Here is a 25444-nt window from a genome sequence, read left to right on the forward strand (position 1 = left end):
CTCCCAGGCTGGAGTGCAGTGGCGCGATCTCGGCTCACTGCAAGCTCCGCCCCCCGGGTTCACGCCATTCTCCCGCCTCAGCCTCCCAAGTAGCTGAGACTACAGGCGCCCGCTACCGCGCCCGGCTAGTTTTTTGTATTTTTAGTAGAGACGGGGTTTCACCATGTTAGCCAGGATAGTCTCGATCTCCTGACCTTGTGATCCACCCGCCTCGGCCTCCCAAAGTGCTGGGATTACAGGCTTGAGCCACCGCGCCCGCCCGTAAAATGAACATTGTTAATTTTGGAAAGTTAACATCAGTCATGATCTTAGTTCTGTGCCAGAGCCTTCTCTAAAGTAGCAAGGGCCAGGCTTTGTTCTCAGAGATGGTAATGAGATATTGCACCATCAACATGGAAAACATGGAAAAGTTTGGATTTTATTCTATAACAAACAGCAACATTTTTTAACAGGTAAGTGATATGATGAAATTCATTGTAATTTGGCAGTAGGCCAAATTAGTAGAGGAGCTAATAGACTGGAGATAGATACAGTAAACCAGGACTGAGGTAACAAGACCTTGAATTTTGTTGGTTAGTAGCAAAGATCTAGCAAAATGGTGCAAATGAGCTCTTCAAAATAGGAAAACGAAAATCAGTATATTGGTGACAAAACATTGGGATGAAAGAGTAGAAAAATTTAAAGATGACTCCAAAGTTTTAAACCTAAAGTTAGCCTACTGTTTTAGGGTTCTAAAACAGTACTATTTATTGAAATAAGTTTGAAAATATGATTGAGAGAGAGAGGATAATAAAACACCTTTCCTTAGACATGTTGAGTCTGTGGTTTAGGAGGGGTTCTACAGGTAGATATCCTGTAAAACTTTTACCCATTGAAATAGATTACAGGTGTAGTAATAACAATAGAACATTATTCATGAATACTTAGTTATTTTCTTTCCATAGCCTCTTGCTTTATGTCTGCAGTTTGTAAAAAGAAAAAAAAAATCCAAAATTTGGAGATGGTATTGGCCTGGCCATTAACAAAAGCAAACCAGTTTGCTTAGAACTAGCCATCTTTGCTGCTTCATGATGTAAATTTCTCTACTGATTCATTTCCAAGCTCGGAGGAACTAATTTCCAAGCTCAGAGGAACTAAGTTAAATAATTTAGAACAATATGCTAAAGATGCTTGATAAGTGTTTATTGATTCATTGACTTCTCTAATACTGCTCATTTAGGTTAGCTGTGAAATATAATCAGATAGAACCTTGTCTCTGCTCCCTTTTAACTGGCTTATGCAGGTAATAATCACTTCTATTCTCAGAACTGCCATTGCAGTTTCGTCTATTTGTTCTTAACTCATATGACTTTTTAAGCTGAGGTCAAAACAGAAATATGACTTTTATAAGTTTCATTTACAAAGCTGAAAGTTTCTTTAAAGTGTTATCTACAACTGTGTTAACTTCCTTTCTGGAAAGCCTGCTCATAAAGTAGCATTTGTTGATTATATAAGATGCTTTTTGTGTTTAAATGCGTGTCATTCTTTTTTTCACAACATTCCTGAATCTTACATAATAAATATTATTTTAATTATGTAGCAAATTCCATCGCATGCCAGGCAGTGAAGAAGTAAAATAAAACATTGTCCCTCCCATTTAGGAATTTACTTACCAGTGGGGGTGAAGAGAGGGCTAAAAACATACCTATAATACATTGTGAGTATTGCGTTATCAGATCTATCTTTGCAGTTGAGTATTACAAAAGCACTAGAAGATGAGGTCACAGTGGTCCCTTGAGGAAGGGATGACTACACCAAGGAAGGGTAGGGAGAGAGGGAGGAAAAAGGAGGGCACTTCAAGCAGAGGCATGTTCAGAAGTTCCAAAGAACTTGTTGCTCTCAATGGAATGGCTTTGGATGTTTATTACATTTTTTTTTTTTCACTAAGTTCTCCATTTTTAATGCCTTAGACAAAAAATTGTGCTGGATAATGAGCAGAACCCTGACTTTGCTCTTACCTTTGCTTAATGGGTGTTGTATAGTCCTAGTGGAGTTTCTTACATACATTTAAGTATCCTCAGTAGACTTCATAAATAATCATCAACATCAAAGATATCTGTTTCTGTTCTCTCTTACCCTGTCCACAGAACTTTTGCGACTTTCAGGACCAGTCATGCAGCAGTCCCAGCAGCCCCAGCCTCTGCAGAAGCAGCCACCACAGCCCCAACAGCAGCAGAGACCCCAGCAGCAGCAGCCACATCACCCTCAGACAGAGTCTGTCAACTGTTATTCTGCTTCTGGATCCACCAATCCATACATGAGACGGCCCAATCCAGTTAGTCCTTATCCAAGCTCTTCACACACTTCAGATATCTATGGAAGCACCAGCCCTATGAACTTCTATTCCACCTCATCTCAAGCTGCAGGTTCATATTTGAATTCTTCTAATCCCATGAACCCTTACCCTGGGCTTTTGAATCAGAATAACCAATATCCATCATATCAATGCAATGGAAACCTATCAGTGGACAACTGCTCCCCATATCTGGGTTCCTATTCTCCCCAGTCTCAGCCCATGGATCTTTATAGGTATCCAAGCCAAGACCCTCTGTCTAAGCTAAATCTACCACCCATCCATACACTTTACCAGCCAAGGTTTGGAAATAGCCAGAGTTTTACATCTAAATACTTAGGTTATGGAAACCAAAATATGCAGGGAGATGGTTTCAACAGTTGTACCATTAGACCAAATGTACATCATGTAGGGAAATTGCCTCCTTATCCCACTCATGAGATGGATGGCCCCTTCATTGGAGCCACCTCTAGATTACCACCCAATTTGAGCAATCCAAACATGGACTATAAAAATGGTGAACATCATTCACCTTCTCACATAATCCATAACTACAGTGCAGCTCCGGGCGTGTTCAACAGCTCTCTTCATGCCCTGCATCTCCAAAACAAGGAGAATGACATGCTTTCCCATACAGCTAATGGGTTATCAAACATGCTTCCAGCTCTTAACCATGATAGAACTGCTTGTGTCCAAGGAGGCTTACACAAATTAAGTGATGCTAATGGTCAGGAAAAGCAGCCATTGGCACCAGTCCAGGGTGTGGCTTCTGGTGCAGAGGACAACGATGAGGTCTGGTCAGACAGTGAGCAGAGCTTTCTGGATCCTGACATTGGGGGAGTGGCCGTGGCTCCAACTCATGGGTCAATTCTCATTGAGTGTGCAAAGCGTGAGCTGCATGCTACAACCCCTTTAAAGAATCCCAATAGGAATCACCCCACCAGGATCTCCCTCGTCTTTTACCAGCATAAGAGCATGAATGAGCCAAAACATGGCTTGGCTCTTTGGGAAGCCAAAATGGCTGAAAAAGCCCGTGAGAAAGAGGAAGAGTGTGAAAAGTATGGCCCAGACTATGTGCCTCAGAAATCCCATGGCAAAAAAGTGAAACGGGAGCCTGCTGAGCCACATGAACCTTCAGAGCCCACTTACCTGCGTTTCATCAAGTCCCTTGCCGAAAGGACCATGTCCGTGACCACAGACTCCACAGTAACTACATCTCCATATGCCTTCACTCGGGTCACAGGGCCTTATAACAGATATATATGATATCACCCCCTTTTGTTGGTTACCTCACTTGAAAAGACCACAACCAACCTGTCAGTAGTATAGTTCTTGTGACATGGGCAGTGGGGAAAGGTCACAGTATTCATGACAAATGTGGTAGGAAAAACCTCAGCTCACCAGCAACAAACGAGGTTATCTTACCACAGCACTTAATTTTCACTGGCTCCCAAGTGGTCACAGATGGCATCTAGGAAAAGACCAAAGCATTCTATGCAAAAAGAAGGTGGGGAAGAAAGTGTTCCACAATTTACATTTTTAAACACTGGTTCTATTATTGGACGAGATGATATGTAAATGTGATTTCACCCCCCTTACAACTCTACACATCTGTGACCACTTTTAATAATATCAAGTCTGCATAGTCATGGAACACAAATCAAACAAGTACTGTAGTATTACAGTGACAGGAATCTTAAAATACCATCTGGTGCTGAATATATGATGTACTGAAATACTGGAATTATGGCTTTTTGAAATGCAGTTTTTACTGTAATCTTAATATTAACTTTTATTTATCAAAATAGCTACAGGAAGCATAAATGAATAGCAGGAAAACACTGAATTTGTTTGGATGTTCTAAGAAATGGTGCTAAGAAAATGGTGTCTTTAATAGCTGAAAATTTAATGCCTTTATATCATCAAGATGCTATCAGTGTACTCCAGTGCCCTTGAATAATAGGGGTACCTTTTCATTCAAGTTTTTATCATAATTACCTATTCTTACACAAGCCTAGTTTTTAAAATGTGGACATTTTAAAGGCCTCTGGATTTTGCTCATCCAGTGAAGTCCTTGTAGGACAATAAAAGTATATATGTACATATATACACAAACATGTATATGTGTACGCACATGTATATGTATAAATATTTGAAATGGTGTTTTAGAAGCACTTTGTCTACCTAAGCTTTGACAACTTGAACAATGCTAAGGTACTGAGACGTTTAAAAAACAAGTTTACTTTCATTTTAGAATGCAAAGTTGATTTTTTTAAGGAAACAAGGAAAGCTTTTAAAATATTTTTGCTTTTAGCCATGCATCTGCTGATGAGCAATTGTGTCCATTTTTAACACAGCCAGTTAAATCCACCATGGGGCTTACTGGATTCAAGGGAATACGTTAGTCCACAAAACATGTTTTCTGGTGCTCATCTCACATGCTATACTGTAAAACAGTTTTATACAAAATTGTATGACAAGTTCATTACTCAAAAATGTACAGTTTTAAGAATTTTCTATTAACTGCAGGTAATAATTAGCCGCATGCTACAGACTCAACAAAGCTAGTTCACTGAAGCCTATGCTATTTTATGGATCATATGCTCTTCAGAGAACTGAATGGCAGTCTGCCTTTGTGTTGATGATTATGTACATTGTGATGTTGTCATTTCTTAGCTTAAGTGTCCTCTTTAACAAGAGGATTGAGCAGACTGATGCCTGCATAAGATAAATAAACAGGGTTAGTTCCATGTGAATCTGTCAGTTAAAAAGAAACAAAAACAGGCAGCTGGTTTGCTGTGGTGGTTTTAAATCGTTAATTTGTATAAAGAAGTGAAAGAGTTGTATAGTAAATTAAATTGTAAACAAAACTTTTTTAACGCAATGCTTTAGTATTTTAGTACTGTAAAAAAAAATTATATATATACATATATATATGAGTTTGAAGCAGAATTCACATCATGATGGTGCTACTCAGCCTGCTACAAATATATCATAATGTGAGCTAAGAATTCATTAAATGTTTGAGTGATGTTCCTACTTGTCATATACCTCAACACTAGTTTGGCAATAGGATATTGAACTGAGAGTGAAAGCATTGTGTACCATCATTTTTTTCCAAGTCCTTTTTTTTATTATTAAAAAAAAAAGCATACCTTTTTTAAATACTTGATTTCTTAGCAAGTATAACTTGAACTTCAACCTTTTTGTTCTAAAAATTCAGGGATATTTCAGCTCATGTTCTCCTTATGCCAACATGTCACCTGTGTTTATGTAAAATTGTTGTAGGTTAATAAATATATTGTCAGGGATTTAACCCTTTTATTTTGAATCCCTTCTATTTTACTTGTACATGTACTGATGTAACTAAAACTAATTTTGTAAATCTGTTGGCTCTTTTTATTGTCAAGAAAAGCATTTTAAAAGTTTGAGGAATCTTTTGACTGTTTCAAGCAGGAAAAAAACATATTACAATGAAAATAGAATGCACTGAGTTGATAAAGGGAAAAATTGTAAGGCAGGAGTTTGGCAAGTGACTGTTGGCCAGCGACTTTTACAGTGATTCTGTAATCACTGAAGGTACATACTCCATGAGGACTTCCCTTAAACAGGCAAACACCTACAGGCATGCTGTGCAATAGATTGTACAATTACATTTTGGCCTAAATACATTTTTGCTTACTAGTATTTAAAATAAATTATTAATCAGAGGAGGCATTTGGGTTTTATTGGTCAAATCTTTGTAAGCTGGCTTTTGTCTTTTTAAAAAATATATTGAATTTGTGGTTGTGTCCAATTTGCAAACATTTCCAAAAATGTTTGCTTTGCTTACAAACCACGATTTTAATGTTTTTTGTATACCATAATACCTAGCCCCAAACATTTGGTTACTACATGTGCATTTGGTGATTTTGATCAGCCATTCTTAATATTTGATTTCTGTATCACCTACTGTCATTTGTTAAACTGCTGGCCAACATGAACAGGAAGTATAGTTTGGGGGGTTGGGGAGAGGTTACATAAGGAAGAGAAGAAACTGAGTGGCATATTGTAAATATCAGATCTATAATTGTAAATATAAAACCTGCCTCAGTTAGAATGAATGGAAAGCGGATCTACAATTTGCTAATATAGGAATATCAGGTTGACTATATAGCCATACTTGAAAATGCTTCTGAGTGGTGTCAACTTTACTTGAATGAATTTTTCATCTTGATTGACGCACAGTGATGTACAGTTCACTTCTAAAGCTAGTGGTTAACTTGTGTAGGAAACTTTCGCAGTTTGACACTAAGATAATGAACTTCTGTGTGCATTTTTCTATGCTTTTTTTAAAACTAGTTTCATTTCATTTTCATGAGATGTTTGTTTATAAGATCTGAGGATGGTTATAAATACTGTAAGTATTGTAATGTTATGAATGCAGGTTATTTGAAAGCTGTTTATTATTATATCATTCCTGACAATGCTATGTTTGTGTTTTTAATAAAATTTATATTTATTTAATGCACTCTAAGTGTTGTCTTGCTGAAGTATTTTTAGTGCTTGAATGACTGCCACCTCAATGAAGAAAAGGGAGTAAAAAATTTTTAACGACACTTAAGATAGTTAGTCTTATGTTAAACTGTATCTAAGATAATACCCAAATAATTAAGGCCAAAGTATTTCTCTGGTTAAATGGTGTAGATATTCACTCACTTTTTCTTCCAACTAACTTTTTAGTGTATTCACTTTGCATGTGTAGACAGTATAAAACAGATATAGAGTAAAGCACCTCTAATCTTAGATTGGGAAGTCCCCTCCAGTGTTCTGGGAAGGGTTTCAGTGATAGCAGGTACACTTAAGTTGAATTCATATTGCTTAGATCTAAGGCCAACTCTGTTTTCAGACTCTCATCTTCCACTTCTTGCTTACTCTTCTTACAGGAAGATACTTCTTCCTGTATGTCAGAAAGGCAGAGCGGCAGGCTGGAAGAATGAGGAGAGGTGGCCTGGAAGGTATCAGACAAATACCCTTGTCCTCATCTAGTCCCACTTGGCTTCAAGAAGCTTGAGGCTAAATCATCCTCATCTCTACCCATTCTCTGCCATGTGAATCATCCCATACATAATACCAGTGCACTCCAGCTGAAACACTTACTAGAACCACAAGATGCTAAACAATAGTTGTGGGAATCTTCCAGCCCTCCATCCTTCCCAAATTGGCAGAGAAATCATTTTCATCATGCATGAAGTAAAGGAATTCCCTTTCTCACATTTCTTTCTGTTCAGTCTGGGCCAAATCTGATTCAAATAGTGCAATCCAGGAAATGACTACCATTTAGTAACCTCTGAGCTTATTGACTGGGAGATTCCTCCAGGACTCTGCAAGCCAGGATATTAGGAGAAGCCACAACATCTCTGTTAAAACATAGTGATCTAATGACTTGGCTTTCGTTTTAATTTCAACCCTCTGAGTACATTGTCAACCTTCATTTCACCATGCATCATCTGGCTGAACCTTGGGAACCTCCTACTCCCCATTTGTGAGTCTCCACTGCCCAGGGCAGGGAGAATTTAAGACTCCACAAGCCTTTGCGGCTAGAGTCCCATTCTGCTAGGATCTCTACTAGTGGAGGCTGGTGATGCTAGCACACTATAAATGAAGGTGTGGGAAGGCTTGCTGCTTCTGAGCCTGCAGGTGGACTTGAACAGGGGAAACAGCTGGAAATGACAGATGAGCCAGCATTCACAAAGCTTTATTGGCCCCTTGCCTCTCCTGGAAAGACATACCAAGGACAAACCTTTTCTTGTAGGCACACAGAGCTGCCCTGTCACACAGTACTACCCATTTCTTCCTCACTTTTTTCAGTTGGTTTATAGTAAAAATCCTTCCACTTCCAGCTTATCTTTGAGTCCTGCTTGATTCCACTGCCCAGCACTCATCAGCTGTGTAAGAGCCAGACTTAGTGAGAAAAGTCATTTTTCAACAAGGGACCTAATCCTTAGAGTGTAGAGAATTTTAGATTGATTTTGTTGGTTTAAAGGCCATCTGGAGGCAAGTATCAAAAAAAAAAGCGGGGGGGGGGTTCTAGGGAAGCATCTTTTCTTCCCTTAATTGATTTGAGGGGAGTGCTTGTTTCATGAAGACACTTGCTTATTAACTTAAATCACCAAACTTATCAGTAAGGAGTCAGGGACTTTCTCCCTACCACCCCCCAACCCCATCAATACACTCAAAGTTGTTGAAAGAATGAGAAAGTGTTCACAAAAGATGCTTAGAAGAGAATTAACTCATTTATGTTATTTTGGTTTTACTAGGAGAATTCTGTTTCAAAGAACAAAGATACTTTTGTTCCCGTGTATTAGAGGCTACCTGCCTAAATTCTCTCTAACCAGGTAATTTCTCACAAACTTCCTTGGTTTTCCCATCCAACATTTACTCTTTAAAAGAGCCACACTTTCCCTCACCTATATACTCAATAAATACGGGGTTTTGTTTGTTTGTTTGTTTTGGAAGGGCTTCTTTTTATGCTGTTTCAAAAGGAGTTAATGTCCTCAATTTGGCATTTTACTCTCTAATGAATTTTTTTTGATACAAATGTATGAGGTATGTGAGAAAGTTTGTTACATATATATAATGCATAGTGATCAAGTCAGTGTATTTTAGGGTATCCATCACCCAAGTACAACATTTTTCTTAAGCATAGTCACCCTATTCTATTTTTTTTTTTTTTTTTCTGAGATGGAGTCTTACTCTGTCACCCAGGCTGGAGTACAGTGGCACAATCTCAGGTCACTGCAACCTCTACCTCCTGGGTTCAAGTGATTCTCCCACCTCAGCCTCCTGAGTAGCTGGGACTACAGGCGCATGCCACCACACCTGGCTAATTTTTTGATTTTTAGTAGAGTCAGGGTTTCGCCATGTTGGCCAGACTGGTCTCAAACTCCTGACCTCAGGTGACCCGCCCACCTTGGCCTCCCAAAGTGCTTGGATTACAGGTGTACACCACTGCGCATGGCCAAATATTGACTTCATTCTATCTTACTATATATTTGTATACTTTAAGCCAGTTCTCTTCATTCTCTCTCCCTGCAATCACCCTTCCCAGTCTCTATTATCTGTCTTTCCACTCTCTACCTCCGTGTGATCAAATTGTTTAGCTCCCACATATAACCCACATATAACACGTGATATTTGTCTTGTGCCTGGCTTATTTCACTTAATGACCCCTCAGTGCCATCTACGTTGCTGCAAGTCATAAGATTTCGTTCTTTTCTGTGGCTGCTCCATCATGTGTATACCACATTTTCTTTATCTATTCATCCACTGATGGACATACCCGTTATTCCATGTCTTTACTATTGTGAATAGTGCTGCCATAAATATGCAGTGCAGAGATCCCTTTGATGTACTGACGTCTTTCCTTTTAGGTCGTAGGAGGATTGTTGGATTGAATGACAGTTCTATTTTTAGTTTAAGAAATTTCCATACTGTCTTCTATAGTGGCTGTACAATTTACATTCCCACAAACAACGTAAAAAGAGTTCCCTTGGCCGGGCGCGGTGGCTCATGGCTGTAATCCCAGCACTTTGGGAGGCCGAGGCAGGCGGATCACGAGGTCAGGAGATAGAGACTATCCTGGCTCACAGAGTGAAAACCCATATCTACTAAAATACAAAACAAAATTAGCCGGGCGTGGTGGCGGGCGCCTGTAGTCCCAGCTACTCCGGAGGCTGAGGCAGGTGAATGGCGTGAACCCAGGAGGCGGAGCTTGCAGTGAGCCGAGATCCCGCCACTGCACTCCAGCCTGGACGACAGAGGGAGATTCCGTCTCAAAAAAAAAAAAAAAAAAAAAAAAAAAAGAGTTCCCTTTTCTCTGCATCCTTGCCAACAGTATTTGTTTTGTTTTGTTTCAATAATAGCTACTCTGAATGGCAATAAGATGATATCTCACTGTGGCTATAACTTACATTTCTCTGATTATTACTGATATACATCACTGATTATTACTGATAAGCTTGTTTGCCAAATGGCAAATAATCAGTAATAATCTATATCAGTATAGACTGTATCATTCTGATTACTGATTATAAACCTGTTTGCCATTTGTATATCTTCTTCTGAGAAATGTCTTTTCAGTTACTTTGCCTACTTTTTAAAAAGATTTGTGCTTTTTTCCTGTTGAGTTCCTTCTATATTCTGGACATTAGTCCCCTGTCAGATGAACAGTTTGCAAACATTTTCTCTCATTCAACAAGTTGTTCTCTCACTCTGTTGATTGTTTCCTTTGCTGTGCAGAAGCTTTTTAGTTTAATATAGTCTCATCTGGCTATTTTTGTCTTTGTTGGCTATGCTTTTGAAGTCTTAGTCAAATTCTTTGCCTTGACCAATGTCCAGGAATGTTTTCTCTAGGTTTTCTTTCTATTATTTTCATAGTTTTAGGTCTTACATTTACGTCTTTAATCCATCTTGATTCGATTTTTCTATACTATGAGAGATCGGTTCTAGTTTCATTCTTCTGCATGTGGCTGTACAATATTCCCAGCACCATTTATTGAAGAAGGTGTCCTTTTTCTACCGTAAGTTCTTGTCAGCTTTGTCAAAGAACAGTTGACTGTAAATATGCGGCTTTATTGCTGGGTTCTCTATTCTGGTCCACTAGTGTGTGTGTGTGTGTATGTATTATACACACACATATATATATATTTTTTTACCAGTACCATACTGTTTTGGTTACTTGTAAATGCATTTTGAAGTTAGGTAACATGATGCTTCCAGCTTTGTTCTTTTTGCTCAGGATTGCTTTGGCTATTTAGGCTCTTTGGGTTTCATATGCATGTTAGGATTTTTCTAATTCTGTAAAAAAATAAATTAGTATTTTGATAGGAATTGTGTTGAATCTATAGACTGCCATGGCCAATGTAGTCATTTTAATGATATTAATTTTTCCAATCCATGAGCATGGGATGTTTTTCTATTTGTGTTGCCTTTAGTTTCTTTCATCAATGTTTTGTTCTTTTCCTTGTAGAGATCTTTTACCTCCTTGGTTAAATTTATTCCCAGGGTTTTTTTGGAAGGGAGGGTTATCTATTGTAAATGGGATTTCTTTCTCAGCTACATGATTATTAGTGTATAGAAATGCTGATTTTCATGTCCTAGTTTTGTGTCCTGCAACTTTACTGAATTCATTTGTCAGATCTAAGAGTTTTTTTAATGGAGTCTCTAGGTTTGTCTAGATATAAGATCATCCCATCAGCAAAGAAGGAAACAATTTGACTTCTTCTTTGCCAATTTGGATGCCTTTTCTCTTTCCTGATTGCTCAGGGAACACTTCCAGTATTAAGTTGAAAAAGAGGATAAAAGTGGTCATTTCTGCCTTGTTCCAGCCACTTAGTAAAGGCTTTCAACTTTTGCCAATTGGGTATGATGTTAGCTGTGTGTTTGTCATATGTGGCCTTTATTGTTTTGAGGTGTGTTCCTTCTATGTCCAGTTTGAGTTTTCATCATGAATTGTTGAATTTTATCAAATGCTTTTTCTGCATCTATTAAGAAAATCATATGGTTTTTGTCCTTCATTTTTTGTCAATGCGTCGTGTTTATTGATTTACATATATTGAGCAATCCTTGCATCCCTGGGATAAATCCCACTTGATTGTGGTGTATTATCTTTTTGTTGTGCTGTTGGATTTGATTTCCTAGTATTTTGTTGAGGATTTTTGCCATCTATATTCATCAGGGATATTGGCCTGTTTTCTTTTTCCTCATATCCTCTGATTTTTGGCATCAGGGTGATGCTGGCCTTGTTGAATGAGTTAGAATTCTCTCACCTTTAATTTTTTGGAATAGTTTCAGAAAGATTGGTAGTAGGGATTTTTTGTACATTTGGTAGAATTTGGCTAGGGATCCATTCAGTCCTGAAATGTTGTTAGGAGACTTATTACTAATTCAATTTTACTACTCATTATTGATCCGTTCAGGTTTTCCATTTCTTTTTGATTCAACCTTAGTAAGATGAATGTTTCTAGGAATTTATTCATTTCATTTAGATTTTCCAATTTGTTAGTATATAGTTGTAATAGTCTCTGATAAACTTTTGTAATTCTGTGGTATCAGTTGTAATGTCTCCTTTTTCATTTGATTGTGTTTGGATCTATGCTTCTTGGTTAGTCTACCTGGCAGTTTATCATTTTTGTTTATCTTTTTGAAGAAGCAACTTTTCCTTTTGTTGATCCTTTGTACTTTTCTCAGTCTAGATTTCATTTAGTTCTTCTCTGATTTTTATTATTTCTTTTCTTCTGCTAATTCTGGGTTTGATTTGTTCTTGCTTTTCTAGCTCCTTGAGGTACACTGTGAGATTGTTAATTTGTAGTCTTTCTACTCTTTTGATGTAGACATTTACTGATATAAACTTCCCTCTTAGTACTGCTTTTGCTGTATCCCACAAGTTTTGGTATATTATGTTTCCATTTTCATTTGTGTCAAAAAATGTAATTTGCATCTTAATTTCTTCAGAAGCATGTTGATTTTATAACTACAGCTTTCAAAGTTCTTAAGTATTGATTTCTAGTTGTATCCCATTGTGGTCTAAGAAGATACTTGATATGATTTTGATTTTTTGACATTTGTTGAGACTGATTTGCAGCCTAACATATGGTCTATCCTGAAAAATGGTGCATTTGCTGATAAAAAGAATGTATATTCCACAGTTGTTGAATAGAATGTTCTCTAAATGTCTGTTAGGTCCATTTGGTCTGAAACCCAGTTTAAACTCAATGTTTGTTGATTTTCTGTCTAAATGATCTGTTTAATGCTGAGAATGGAATGTTGAAGTAACTCAGTATTAACATATTGCAGTCTATCTGTTCCTGTAGATCTAGTATTTTTTAATATTTGCTTTGTGAATCTGGGTGATCCAGTGTTGGGTACATATATATGTAGAATTGTTACATGTTCTGTCACTGAACTGATCCTTTATTGATATATATAAAGCTTTATAAAAAACCTGTTCTTGAATACAAATCAAAACCACAATGAGATATCATCTCACACCAGTTAGAATGGCAATTATTAAAAAGTCAGGAAACAACAGATGCTGGCAAGGCTATGGAGAAATAGGAACGCTTTTACACTGTTGATGGGCGTGTAAATTAGTTCAACCATTGTGGAAGACAGTGTGGCGATTCCTCAAGGATCTAGAACCAGAAATACCATTTGTCCCAGCAATCTCATTACTGGTCAAAAGGAATATAATCATTCCACTATAAAGACACATGCACACATATGTTTACTGCAGTACTATTTACAATAGCAAAGACTTGGAATCAACCCAAATGCCTATCAATGATAGACTGGATAAAGAAAATGTGGCACATATACACCATGGAATACTATGTAGCCATAAAAAATGATGAGTTCATGTCCTTTGTAGGGACATGGATGAAGCTGGAAGCCGTCATTCTCAGCAGACTAGCACAGGAACAGAAAACCAAACACCACCTGCTCTCACTCATAAGTGAGAGTTGAACAGTGAGAACGCATGGACACGCGGAGGGGAACATCACGCACCAGGGCCAGTCGGGGGGTAGGGCAGGGCAAGGAAGAGCATTGACACAAACGCCTAATGCATGTGGGGCTTAATATCTAGGTGACAGGTTGATGGGTGTGACAGACCACTGTGGCACATGTATACCTATGTGGCAAACCTGCATGTTCTGCACATGTATCACAGAAATTAAAGTAAAATAAAAATTTAAAAAAGAAAAAACTGTTATTGACTTAGACTGTTTTATCTGATACATAAGTATAGCTACTCCTGCTCACTTTCAGTTTCATTTTGCACGGAATAACTTTCTATCCTTTTGCTTTTTATCTATTTGTCTTTATAAGGTGAATTTTTTGGTAAGAAGCATATAGTTTGATCACAGTTTTTAAAAAATCCATTCAGCCATTCTACAACATTTAAGTGGAAAATTTAATCTATTTATGTTAAAGATTATTATTGATATGGGAGGTATTGTTCCTATAATATTGCTAATTATTTTCTGGTTGTTTTGTGTATTTTTCATTTCTTTCTTTTTCTCTTATTGTCATTGTGATCCTGGTGGATTTCTGTAGTGGTACCATTTGAGTCCTTTCTCTTCCTCCTTTGTGTGATTTCTTTACCAGTAGGTTTTATACTTTCTTGTGTTTATTATATGTCCTTTTGCTTTTAGGTTTAGGACACCCTTAAGCATTTTTTGTAGAGCTATTCTAGTGGTAAAATATCCCTCAGCATTTGCCTGTCTGGAAAAGACTTTATAAAAGATATTTTGCTAGGTATAGTATTGTCTGGCAGGTTTTTTTTTTTCTTTCAGCATTTTGAATATATCATCCCATTCTCTTCTGGCCTGAAAGGTTTTTGTTGAGAAATTCACTGTTACTCTGATGGGATTTCTTTTATAAGTGACTAGTCACTTTTCCCTTGCTGCTTTTAGAACTTGCTGTTTATCTTTGACTTTAGTCTGGCTGTAATGTACTGTAGAGACCTTTTTGCCTTGTTTGGTCCAGGGATCACTGACCCTCCTGTATCTGAATATCTAAATATCTTGCTAGAACCAGGAGGTTTTCATATATTATCTTGTTAAATAAAGATAATATATGAAATAATAAACACAAACTATAAATGTTTTCTAATATTTTTTCCTTTTCCCTTGGGGATACTAATAATTTAAATATTGGACCACTTTTTGTCCAAAATGTAACTCAGGTTTTGCTCATTCTTTCCTATTTTTTTCTTCATTATTGTCTGGCTAGATTATTTCAAAAGACCTGTCTTCAAGTCTTAGGATATTTTTCTTCTGACTAGTCTAGTCTATTGTTGAAATTTTCAAATGCATTTTCTATTTCCTTTAATGAATTCTTCTAGAATTCTTTTTTTTTTTTTTTTTTTTTTTGGTTGGGGGGTGGTGAAGAGACAGTCTTGCTCTGTCACCCAAGCTGGAGTGTAGTGGCACAATATTGGCTCACTGAAACCCTGCCTCCCGGGTTCAAGCGATTCTCCTGCCTCAGCCTCCCAAACAGCTGGGACCACAGGTATATGCCACCACACCTGGCTAATTTTTGTAGTTTTTGTAGAGACAGGGTTTAACCATGTTGGCCAACCTGGTCTCAAACTCCTGGCCTCAAGTGATCCATCCGCCTCAGCCTCCCAAAGTGCTGGAATTACAGGCATGAGCCACCACACCCTGCCACTTCTAGAATTTCTATTGGGTTCTTTTTTTCAAATATCTCTTTGAAAAGTTGTTCATATTCTGAATTGTTTTTCTAATTTCTCTGTATTATTTGTCAGAATCCTCTCATATCTCACTGATCTGCTTTAAAATCAATATTTTGAATTCTTTATCTGGAATTTCAAATATTTCTTTTAGACTAAGATCTTTTGCTGGAGAATTATTGTGTTCCTCTGGAGATGTTGTATTTTCTTGCTTTGTGTCTGTGTCCTTGCATTAATATCTGTGGATCTGGTTTAACAGTCACTTTTTCACATTTTTAAATTTACTTTCACATGGGAGAATTTTTCCTGAAGATGCATCTATGTTAGCTGAGTAGGGCACTTCAACTTTGATTCTGGGTATATGCAGTAGGTAGTCTCCATAGATTTCTTTAGCTGTAAACAGTGTTACTGGTTTCTGTGATTTCCTTAATGGGTTAGGGTGCAGTTATTAGTGCAGGATACAGTGAAGTTGTACTGGGGACTAAGATGCCACGTAGGCCGGTCTTAAGGCCCCGGTGGTGACAGTGGTGGGCTGAGCATGCCTATCTTTGTGCTTCAAGATGGTGTACCCTGGCACCTATGTTGGTGGTTACTGATTCTTGGGCCTCAAGGTGGCTTGCTCAGATGCCAGTAGTGGCAGGGGTCAAGGGGGTCTCAGGATCCTAGATAGCTGGTGTGGCATGGGCAATAGCAGTAGCCATGGCAAGATGATTTCTTTGGGTCCTAATCGGTGTGCACTGATATTGACAGTAGCTGTGATGGGCTAGGCAGGCCTGTCTCCAAGGTCCACAGTTGGTGCTTGCCGGTATATGCCAGCTGAGGAGGTACAGGCTGTGAGTTAAGGCCCAACCTCAGGCCTGCAGGGGTGCTGAGGTACATGAGGCAGTGGATTGGTTGGGCAATCCCCACATCCCCAGGCCATGTGCTCTGTCTTGGATTGGGGGAGGGCAAAATGAGCTGGGCAGGCTTGTGTTCATGTTCCCTAATGGTGACAGCAGCGACCAGCCATGATGGGCATGGGTGGGCAATCCCCAGGCCCCAGGTGGAGTACTCTGCTTGGTAAAGAGGCAGTAGCAGCTGCACTGAGGACTTGCCTGGGTGGTCAGTCTGAGCCAATGAGTGGGAAACATGCAAACCCCACTCATACCCCAGTCCTAGTGGGGCTGGCCCCTCCAGCAGTGAAAGCCCATGACTAGCTTACACCTTCTTGGTCATAAGAGCAAGTCCCAAAGACAACTCACACCCTGTTCATATCCTAATCTCCATCCTGGGGTTGCCCACTTCCTGGCAGCAGCAGCTGCAGCCCACACCTTGCTCACTTCCTACCCCACGTGAGAAAACACTCCTAGCTCACTCCTGAGTTCCATCAGCAACAGCCTGAGTTTCTGTAATGCCTCAGTCCTGGCACCACTGGGTCCTAGGACAGTGTGTAGTCTGCTACAGGCTAGATTTGGAAATGGTTCCTTGCTATAGCTGCCTAGGTCTCAGAAAAGGTATGCGACTCAGTGCAAGATCCCTTCTTGGAGCAGTTTCATTCTGTGATCTCCCTGCAGCTCCCTATGTTAGTTTCAGGGGTTGGGAGGGTCAAGGGGTTCCTCCAACAGCCCAGATTGCACAATTTTACAGTAGGGATGTGGAAGTCTCTCACTCACCCTTTCCCCGAGTTGGGAAGTCACTCCAGCTCCCAGGTGATCCTGGCCAGGCAGGTTTCTAATCAATTCTTAATTCACACAAAAATGAGAATTATATTTAGTGAAATAGTAGTTATATAAAGTTACTTGACTTCCTACCTCACTCCCCCAAAAAGAATGAATTCTGGTAATTCATGAAATTAAGGACTTACAGGTATATTCACTAAGCACTTGCTTTTATTCCTTGCAAAAAATAGTAATGTCAATAGAAATTTGAGTGTTGTTGCTTGAAAACTGAGTTGTCTGTGGTGCTCTCACACCCTTCTCTCATTGGGAGGCTCTTTATTTTGGTCTTAAGGATTGAAATGAAGCACAGAAAACAGTACACAGTTGATACTCCACATATGTGGATGCAATCAACCATTGGGAATATTTGGGGAAAAAAATGAAGGGTTGCATCCGTGCAGAACATGTAAAGACTTTTTTGTTATTTCCCAAATGATACATTGTAACAACTATATACATGGCATTCCTCTTATATTAGGTATTAGAAGTAGTCTAGAGATGATCTAAAGTATACGGGAGGATGTGTATAGGTTATTTACAAATACTAAACCATTTTATATGAGGGACTTGAACATCCCTGTGTTTTTGGTATCTTTGGGGGATCAAAGAACCCCACAGATACACAAGGGACAACTGTAGTAGAAGTTACCTGGCTTTGGATTCAGACTTGAAGCTTTTTCAGTTGTGGACATTGAGCCTCATCTGAAAAAAAATCCAGATAATATGCAACCATCATAGGGTTATGGTGAAGATTAAATGTGAATGTAAAGCTTTAAGCATGAAGTAACAATAAATGGTTTTTTCTATTAATACAAAAGATATTTTTCATCTCTCTTCCTCCTCTTTGCTTCATATTAGGAGGTTTCTTCTACTGACCACATCTTAGAGCTCTGCTAGCTGAGCCCTATAGCCCCTTCTCCCCTTTTCCCATAAGCAAGATCCCCGATTCCTCCTCTGACAAAACAGGTTTACATAACAGCAAAAAGAACACTTGATCATGAAGCATAACTAGGACTCCCAAATTAGAAGATAGTCACAAAGCAGGGAAATAATTCCCTATCTGTAATCTTGTAATGCCTTAAATTGCTCTCAGATGGGGTTACTATTCCCCAGTGACTGTGTGGGAACTCTAGTAGTTGGAGGGACATCACAAGTTTCTAACATACCAAATATATATCAAACACTAATAAAAAGCACAAACAATTCAAGAGCTAGCAGCAGAAAAAAAAATCAAAGAGAAAAAAGTGAGGACATGATATTTGTATTTTCATTTCATAAAATTAATGTTTATAATATCTGTGCCTGAAACAGATACATTAGAATAAAGTATGTTTAAGGCAGAGTATGTTAAAAGGGACAGGATTAGGAGACAGAGGATATACTTTTTTCTCCTACTGAACTGGGAAAGTGAAAGATCTAAACCAAGAGTTAAATGTTGGTCAAATCTATTAAATTGGCAAATAAAGCATTTTCAAATTTTAAAAAATTAAAGGTAAAAGGAGAATTTGGCTGCATGTGGTGAGACAACACAATGCGAGTACAACCTTTGTGGCAAATGGATGTCTCCATCCTCTTGCTAATATCTTGTACAAACTGATGCAAAAGTAAGAGTTGAAGTGATCCTGAAGAATGTTAAGAGCTACAAAAATGGAGAAGGCCAAACGTTGGCCCAAGGAAACCTTAATAGGAAAGAGACTTCTTCATTCTTAGTGGTGTGCTGAAAACAGCTGGGAACTAAATACAGTAAATCCCTGGCTGGAAGATTTTGCCTCTGGAGAAAAGTTCTACAAGATGCAGCTAATAACTTGACAGAGGAATCTTATTCTCAGTGGGGACTGATTTAAACCAAGGTCACCGCCTCCTACAAAAAAATTGAGAACAGCTGGTATGGAGTTGACCTCTAATAGGGCCTGTACCCTGTGATTATGGGGGTTTCCGGAAGCAGGACATGGCTGGAGACAGTCTTTCCTGATTTTATCCTGAGGCCCACATCTGTAATACAGAGCCTAGGAGGCCAGGTCCATGCCTCTTTCCTCCTAGGCTCAGAGTTCCTGAGTTAGCCTGTTGTGACCAAAGAACAAGACCTAAAGGAGTCTGCAAACACACAGTTCATGACAGCAAAGAGGCCCTGGCAAACTGTTCTATCACGTGGTGCACATGGCTACAAGACAGCTATCTCTAAGTTAATACAAGCCTCACTTTTCCCCATTCTTTACCTAAATGCATGTTCAATTAAAAATTTATTAACAGAGTCTCACATGAGAGAGACAAATAGAGTGGTGATTAGTAAAGCATAAGCATGGTTGACTGAGGGACCTGGGTCCAGACAGGGTTTCATCAACTACAAGCTTGTTATTTATTAGCAAATTAGTAAACTTCTCTATGAGTTTGTCAGTAAAATGAGGATAATACCTACACCTCAGGAAACTTGAGAGAATTAAGTGAGATCATTCATGTATGTCAGTTATTGGCATAGTCTCTGTCATTATGTGTTTCAAAAATGATAGCTATTGGAGTTTAATTTTCTATAAATCTGAGTTTCACTTGGCATTGATTAATTTCAAAGCAAAATGTTTTTATAAAGTTTCAAAAGGTAACAAAGTTCAACTACACCTTCATTCAATAATATGGATCAATCTAACAAATATTTAGCAAAAGAAGCCACACACAAGAGTACATAGTGTATTACTTAGTGCATATGAAGTTCAAAATAGACAAAGCAAAACTATGTATTTTGAAAATCAAGGTAGTTACACTTTAGAGAAGATGGGGGTTGGTAGTGGGTAGTGACCAGCAGAGGGCTTGAGATGGAGGGATTTCTGATTCTAAAGTGCTGATAATATTCTGTTTCTGTATCTGGAAGCTGGTTACATGAGTGTACGCACTTGATGAAAGCTCACCGACCTTTGTACTTACGATTGGTACTCTTTTCTGATATAGGTTAGACTTCATTATAAAGTTCACTAAATAAAGTTTTAAAAAGATAACAAAGTCATCATCACTTTTCCTATTATGGACAACTAGCTCCTCCCATTCATTCATTTTACAAATACTTATTAACTGCCTACTATGTATGTTCCAGGCACCATTCTAGATGCATGAGGCACATCCGCAAATAAGAACCCTCCATTTTCAGGGAGGGAAAAGAGGGGCAGAAGAAACCTGGCTAAAACTCCTGTTAATTAAGTTTCAATTTCTTCATGAGGCAAATGAAGATGATAAATATCCTGTCTACTTTTTCAGAGTATATTTATGCATTCTAAAGCCTATCAGAAAAAGAAAAATCTTCTCCCCCAAGATCTCATAAACAACACACATTGAACTCGTGAGTAGCACCCTCAATGATTTCCTCATTGAGAGAAAGAGGAAATGAGATTGAGAGAAAAGTATTTTTCTCACTGAATGCTGAGGCTCAGGCCTGTAGCCTCAGCTACTGGGGAGGCTGAGGCAGGGGGATTGCTTGAGTCCAGTTGTGGGCTGTAGTGCACTAGGCTGATCAGGTATTTGCACTAATTTTGGCACCTCTCTGGCAAGGCAGTCTTGGTCTGGAAGAGGAAGCATCCCAGTTTCCAGTTCCTTCCCATAAACTAGAAGGGCAGAGAAGACCTTATTTGTAAAGTTCTAACCTGTCTGGGGGCTGCCTGAAGGTCTAGTCTGTTTTGCCTAACTTACAGCTCAAATAAAGAGAAGCAATAGGTGCTGTTTATGAAAGCTACAGAGAGACTAAGACCAGCAGATGCCTGGAGCAAAAGGTTATGGGTAGAGACCTACAGTAGGCCATGTAAGGTCCTAAGAAGCTAAAGGTGAGACTCTTTGGAAAAGTAAAACATTCAAGAATCACCTTGTATATGGGGAAAATTGAGAAAGTCACACAAAGGCTCAGAATAGACCCATATACAAAAAAGACTGAAGAAGAATTTGTTTTCCATTCAGGCTGGTCCCAGGGCCTAGAGAACCAGCTAATAAAAGGACTACCCCTGCTCAGAGACAGTCCATAAAGACTGGGAGACATGGCTGTTTTTCTAAATGCTCAATTTTAAAACAATTTTAAACAAATTCACAAGGCATACAAGGAAACAGGAAAACATGTATAACCCATTCCAAAGAAAAAAGTAAATTTCCAGAAATAAATCCCTTTTCCATCCTCCCAAAACCACAGATTTACTAGGTAAAGACTTTAAAATAATTATGTTATTCAACAAAACAATCATACCAATTAAAAATGAGCAAAGGACTTGAATAGACATTCTTCCAAAAAAGATATACAAATGCCCAATAAGTACATGAGAAGATTCTCATCATATCATTTGGGAAATGCAAATAAAATCCACAATGATGGCCAGGCATGGTGGCTCATGCCTGTAATTCCAGCACTTTGGTAGGCCAAGGCAGGTGGATCATCTGAGGTCAGGAGTTTGAGACCAGCTTGGCCAACATGGTGAAACCCTGTCTCTACTAAAAATACAAAGATTTGCTAGGCATGGTAGTGCATGCCTGTAATCCCAGCTACTGGGGAGGTTGAGGCAGGAGAATCGCTTCCACCTGGAAGGCAGAGATGGGAGTGGGCTGTAATTGTGCCACTGCACTCCAGCCTGGTGACAGAGTGAGACTCTGTCTCAAAAAAAAAAAAAAAAAAAAAAATTCACAATTCACAATGAAATGTCATTCTATCCCCGTTAAAATGGCAATTATAAAAAAAAAAAGAAAGAAAGAAAAGAACAGGTATTAGTAATGATATGGGGAAATTGGAACCCTTGTGAATTAATTGTGAGAATGTAATGGTGCAGCCACTGTGGAAAGCAGTAAGGCTGTTCCTCAGAAAATGAAACATAGAATTACCATATGATCCAGCAATTCTACTTCTAGGTATATATCCAAAATTATTAAAAAGCAGTGACTCAAACAGTCACGCTTGATATATACACTCATGTTTGTAGTAGTATTGTTCACAATAGGTGGAAGCAATCCAAATGTCCATTGACAGATGAATAAACAAAAATGTATATACACACACACTATTCAAATTCTTCAAAGAGGAAGAAAATTCTTCTAAAAGGAAGGAAATACTTGCACATTCTACAACGTGGATGAACCTTGAACACACTATGTTAAACAAGTCAGACACAAAATGACTGATACGGTATAATTTCACCTATGCAAGGCAATTGGAGTAGTCGAATTCAGAGAGACAGAAAGTAGTATGTTGGTTGCCAGGGACTGGGAGTAGGAAGAAATGGGGAGTTACTGATTAATTGGTATGGTGTTTTCATATGGAAAAAAAATTTTTTAATTCTGTAAATGGATGATGGTGATGGTCCATGGTTAAAATGGTAAATTGTTGTGTATATTTTACCACAATAAAAAAAAAAAAAAAAAAACCTTGGTTTTTTGGTGAAAATGGTAAATTATTGTGTATATTTTACTACAATTAAAAAAACCTTAAATTTGCTAAAAGAACTAAAGCAAAACATGGACAAAGAACTAAACAAAATCAGAAAAAAAACAATTATATGAAAAAGAAATTATAAAAAGGAACTAAAATGCCGGAGCTGAAAACAATAACTGAATTGAAAAAGTCACTATTCAGAGGTGGCTGACAAAATGGCTGAATAGGAACAGCTCCAGTCTGCAGCTCCCAGTGAGATCAATGCAGAAAGTGGATGATATATACATTTCCAACTGAGACACCTGGCTCATCTCACTGCAACTGGTCAGACAATGGATGCAGCCCACGGAGGGCTAGCAGAAGCAGGGTGGGGCGTTGCCTCACCCAGGAAGTGCAAGGGGTTGAGGAACTCCCTCCCCCAGCCAAGGGACGCCCTGAGGGACTGTGTCACAAGGAACGGTGCACTCCGGCCCACATACTATGCTTTTTCCATGGTCTTCACAACCCGCAGACCAAGAGATTCCCTCAGATGCCTACACCACCAGGGCCCTGGATTTCAAGCACAAAACTGAATGGCCATTTGGGCAGACACCGAGCTAGCTGCAGGTGTGCTTTTTCATACCCCAGTGGCACCTGGACCTCCAGCGAGACAGAACCCTTAACTCCCATGGAAAGGGGGCTGAAGCTAGGGAGTCAAGTGGTCTAGCTTAGTGGATCCCACCCCCTACAGAGCCCAGCAAGATAAGATCCACTGGCTTGAAATTCTCACTGCCAGCACAGCAGTCTGAAGTCGACCCGGGATGCTCAAGCTTGATGAGGGGAGGGACACCCACCATTACTGAGGCTTGAGTAGGTGGTTTTCTCCTCACAGTATGAACAAAGCTTCCAGGAAGTTCAAACTGGGCAGAGCACACGGCAGCTCAGCAAAGCCGCTGTAGCCAGACTGCCTCTCTAGATTCCTCCTCTCTGGGCAGGGCATCTCTGAAAGAAAGGCAGTAGCCCCAGTCAGGGGCTTTTACATAAAGCTCCCATGTCCCTGGGACAGAGCACCTGGGGGAAGGGGCGGCTGTGGGTGCATCTTCAGCAGACTTAAATGTTCCTGCCTGCTGGCTCTGAAGACAGCAGTGGATCTCCCAGCACAGTGCTCAAGCTCTGCTAAGGGATAAACTGCCTCCTCAAGTGGGTCCCTGATCCCCATGCCTCCTGACTAGGAGACACCTCCTCAGCAATGGTCAACAGACACCTCATACAGGAGAAGTCCAGCTGGCATCTGGCAGTTGCCCCTCTGGGACAAAGCTATCAGAGGAAGGAACAGACAGCAATCTTTGCTGTTCTGCAGCCTCCATTGGTGATACCCAGGCAACAGGGTCTGAAGTAGACCACCAGCAAACTCCAGCAGACCTGCAGCAGAGGGGCCTGTTAGAAGGAAAACTAACAAACAGAAAGGAATAGCATCAACATCAAGGAAAAGGACATCCACACAGAACCCCCATCCAAAGGTCACCAACATCAAAAACCAAAGGTAGATAAATCCACAACGATGAGAAAAAAAAAAAAAAAACAGTGGAAAAAGGCTGAAAATTCCAAAAACGTGAATGCCTCCTCTCCTCCAAAGGATCACAACTCCTTGCCAGCAAGGGAACAACTGAACAGAGAATGAATATGAACTAACAGAAGTAGGCTTCAGACGATGGGTAATAACAAACTTTTTCGAGCTAAAGGAGCATATTCTACCCCAATGCAAGGAAGCCAAGAACCTTGAATAAAGGTTAGACTAATTGCTAACTAGAATAACCAGTATAGAGAAGAAAAACAAGCTGATGGAGCTGAAACACAGCATGAGAACTTTGTGAATCACTCACAAGTATCAATAGCCAAATCAATCAAGCAGAAGAAAGGACATCAGAGACTGAAAATCATCTTAATGAAATAAAGCGTGAAGAGAAGATTAGAGAAAAAAGAATGAAAAGAAATGAACAATGCCTCCAACAAATATGGGACTATGTGAGAAGACCAAATCTGTGTTTCACTGGTGTACCTGAAAGTGACGGAGAGAATGGAACCAAGTTGGAAAACAGTCTTCAGAATATTATTCAGGAGAACTTCCCCAACCTAGTGAGACAGGCCAACATTCAAATTCAGGAAATACAGAGCACACCACAAAGATACCCCTTGAGAACAGCAACCCCAAGACACACAATCGTCAGATTCACCAAGATTGAAATGAAGGAAAAAATGTTAAGGGCAGCCAGAGAGAAAGGTCGGGTTATCCACAAAGGGAAGCCCATCAGACTAACAGTGGATCTCTTGGCAGAAATCCTACAAGTCAGAATAGAGTGAGGTCCAATATTCAACATTCTTAAAGAAAAGTATTTTAAACCCAGAATTTCATATCCAGCCAAACTAAGCTTCATAAGTGAAGGAGAAATAAAATCCTTTACAGACAAGCAAATGCTGAGATGTCATCACCAGGCCTGCCTTATAAGAGCTCTTGAAGGAAACACTAAACATGGAAAGAAACAACCAGTACTAACCACTGCAAAAACATTCCGAATTGTAAAGACCATTGACACTATGAAGAAACTGCATCAACTAATGGGCAAAATAACCAGCTAGCATCATAATGACAGGATCAAATTCACACACAACAATATTAACCTTAAATGTAAATAGGCTAAATGCCCCAGTTAAAAGGCAAAGACTGCCACATTGGATAAAGAGTCAAGACCCATCGGTGTGCTACTGTATTCAGGAGGCCAATCTCATGTGCAAAGACACACATGGGCTCAAAATAA

General features: G+C 39.2%; 1 protein-coding gene across 2 annotated transcripts in view; it reads left to right on the top strand.

Annotated features, from left to right (window-relative positions):
- Nucleotides 1-6848, top strand: part of TET2 (tet methylcytosine dioxygenase 2) — a 132260-nt gene extending 125412 nt beyond the window's left edge. For both annotated transcript variants that reach the window (XM_025386546.1, XM_025386547.1), the window contains exon 11: nt 2127-6848. In XM_025386546.1, coding sequence (XP_025242331.1) covers nt 2127-3598 — 1472 coding nt within the window. In that variant the 3' untranslated portion in view covers nt 3599-6848. The remainder of the gene's footprint in view (nt 1-2126) is intronic.
- The last annotated feature ends 18596 nt before the right edge of the window (nt 6849-25444 follow it).

Source organism: Theropithecus gelada, chromosome 5, assembly GCF_003255815.1.
Source record: "Theropithecus gelada isolate Dixy chromosome 5, Tgel_1.0, whole genome shotgun sequence".
Lineage (NCBI taxonomy): Eukaryota > Metazoa > Chordata > Mammalia > Primates > Cercopithecidae > Theropithecus > Theropithecus gelada.